The 1,139-nt window shown below is 73.7% G+C and overlaps 1 protein-coding gene across 1 annotated transcript in view; it reads left to right on the top strand.

Moving 5' to 3' along the window:
* Positions 1–1,139, top strand: part of CBS (cystathionine-beta-synthase) — a 25,510-nt gene that overhangs the window by 9,058 nt on the left and 15,313 nt on the right. Inside the window, 2 exon segments of the mRNA XM_012731093.1 lie at positions 89–310; positions 577–685. Of these exon segments, the coding sequence (XP_012586547.1) occupies positions 89–310; positions 577–685 (331 nt within the window).

Below are 1,139 nucleotides of genomic sequence, written 5' to 3'. Positions count from 1 at the left end.
GACAGGGGGGCCGGTGCCCTCGCACCCGGGGCCTGGCGCCTGCCGGCTGAGGAGGGGCCCTCACCGCCGTCCCCCCTGCAGACCACAGCGGCGACAAGTCCGGCCAGAGGCAGCCGGCGTTCAGGGTTGTGACCACCGGCGACCTGCTCGGCTTTGTGGCTGCCCGGGAGCGGGGGTGGTGGCGTGTGCGGGTGCAGGAGCTGGGCCTGCCCGCCCCGCTGACCGTGCCGCCCTCGGCCACCTGCGAGCAGGCCGTCCAGCTCCTCCGCGAGAAGGGCTTCGACCAGGCGCCCGTGGTGGACGACTCGGGGTCAGTCCCTCCGGCCCTCCCGCCCCGGCTGCCCTGGAGTCTGGTCCGGCACCAGCGGGGGGCGGGATGCTGGACCGACCGCGGGCCCGTGTCCTGCTGCTGCCCCCTCGGGCTGGGTGCGCGGAGACACCCAGGGGCCGTCCACCGGGCTCTCGGGGCCGCCCCAGCTCAGCCTCAGACACCTGAAGGCCGCGGTGGCCAGCTGCCGGCCAGCACACACGTGGGCGCCCTGGGCATGCCCTGAGCCCGCTTCTGCCGCTCCACAGGGCGGCCCTGGGCGTGGTCACTCTGGGGAACACGCTGTCCAGCCTGCTCGCAGGGAAGGTCCAGCTGACTGACCAAGTCTGCAAAGTCATCTACAGACAGTTCACGCAGGTGCAAGCCGGGGGCCCCCGAGAGGGTGAGGGCCGGGAGGCGGGGGCCCTGTGCGTCTGGGCACTGCCCATGAACCCTGGCGGGCCTGGGCAGTGAGCATGGCCGGCATGGCATGGGAGCCCGCTGGTCAGGGCCCAGCAGGGAGGGACTGTTTCCCAGGGCCTGGGGGGGTTGGGGTGGGGCGGGACCCGCAAGGACAAGCCTCCTACCGCTCTCCCTCATGGCACCCAGCCCCCCCAGAACCCCTCCCCCAGGGTACCCTCACCCCACCGCTCCCAGGCCAGGCGGGCTCACAGCATCTCTGATGTGAGCTGCCCTGTCCGGCCACGGTCCTGATAGGAGTGGACACCCGACACTGCGGCGAGGGCCGTCCCCCCTGCGCCCGGTGCCCACCGGCTCGCGTCCTGCCGCTGGCCCCCCGGGTGCCTTCTGCCTCTGGCCCTGGGGGCTCCGC

The sequence above is a fragment of the Condylura cristata genome, unplaced genomic scaffold (assembly GCF_000260355.1).
Source record: "Condylura cristata isolate star-nosed mole 26May11 unplaced genomic scaffold, ConCri1.0 scaffold00003, whole genome shotgun sequence".
Classification (NCBI taxonomy): Eukaryota; Metazoa; Chordata; class Mammalia; order Eulipotyphla; family Talpidae; genus Condylura; species Condylura cristata.
The sequence above is the reverse complement of the archived record's forward strand: the minus strand, read 5'-3'. Positions and strand labels throughout refer to the sequence as shown.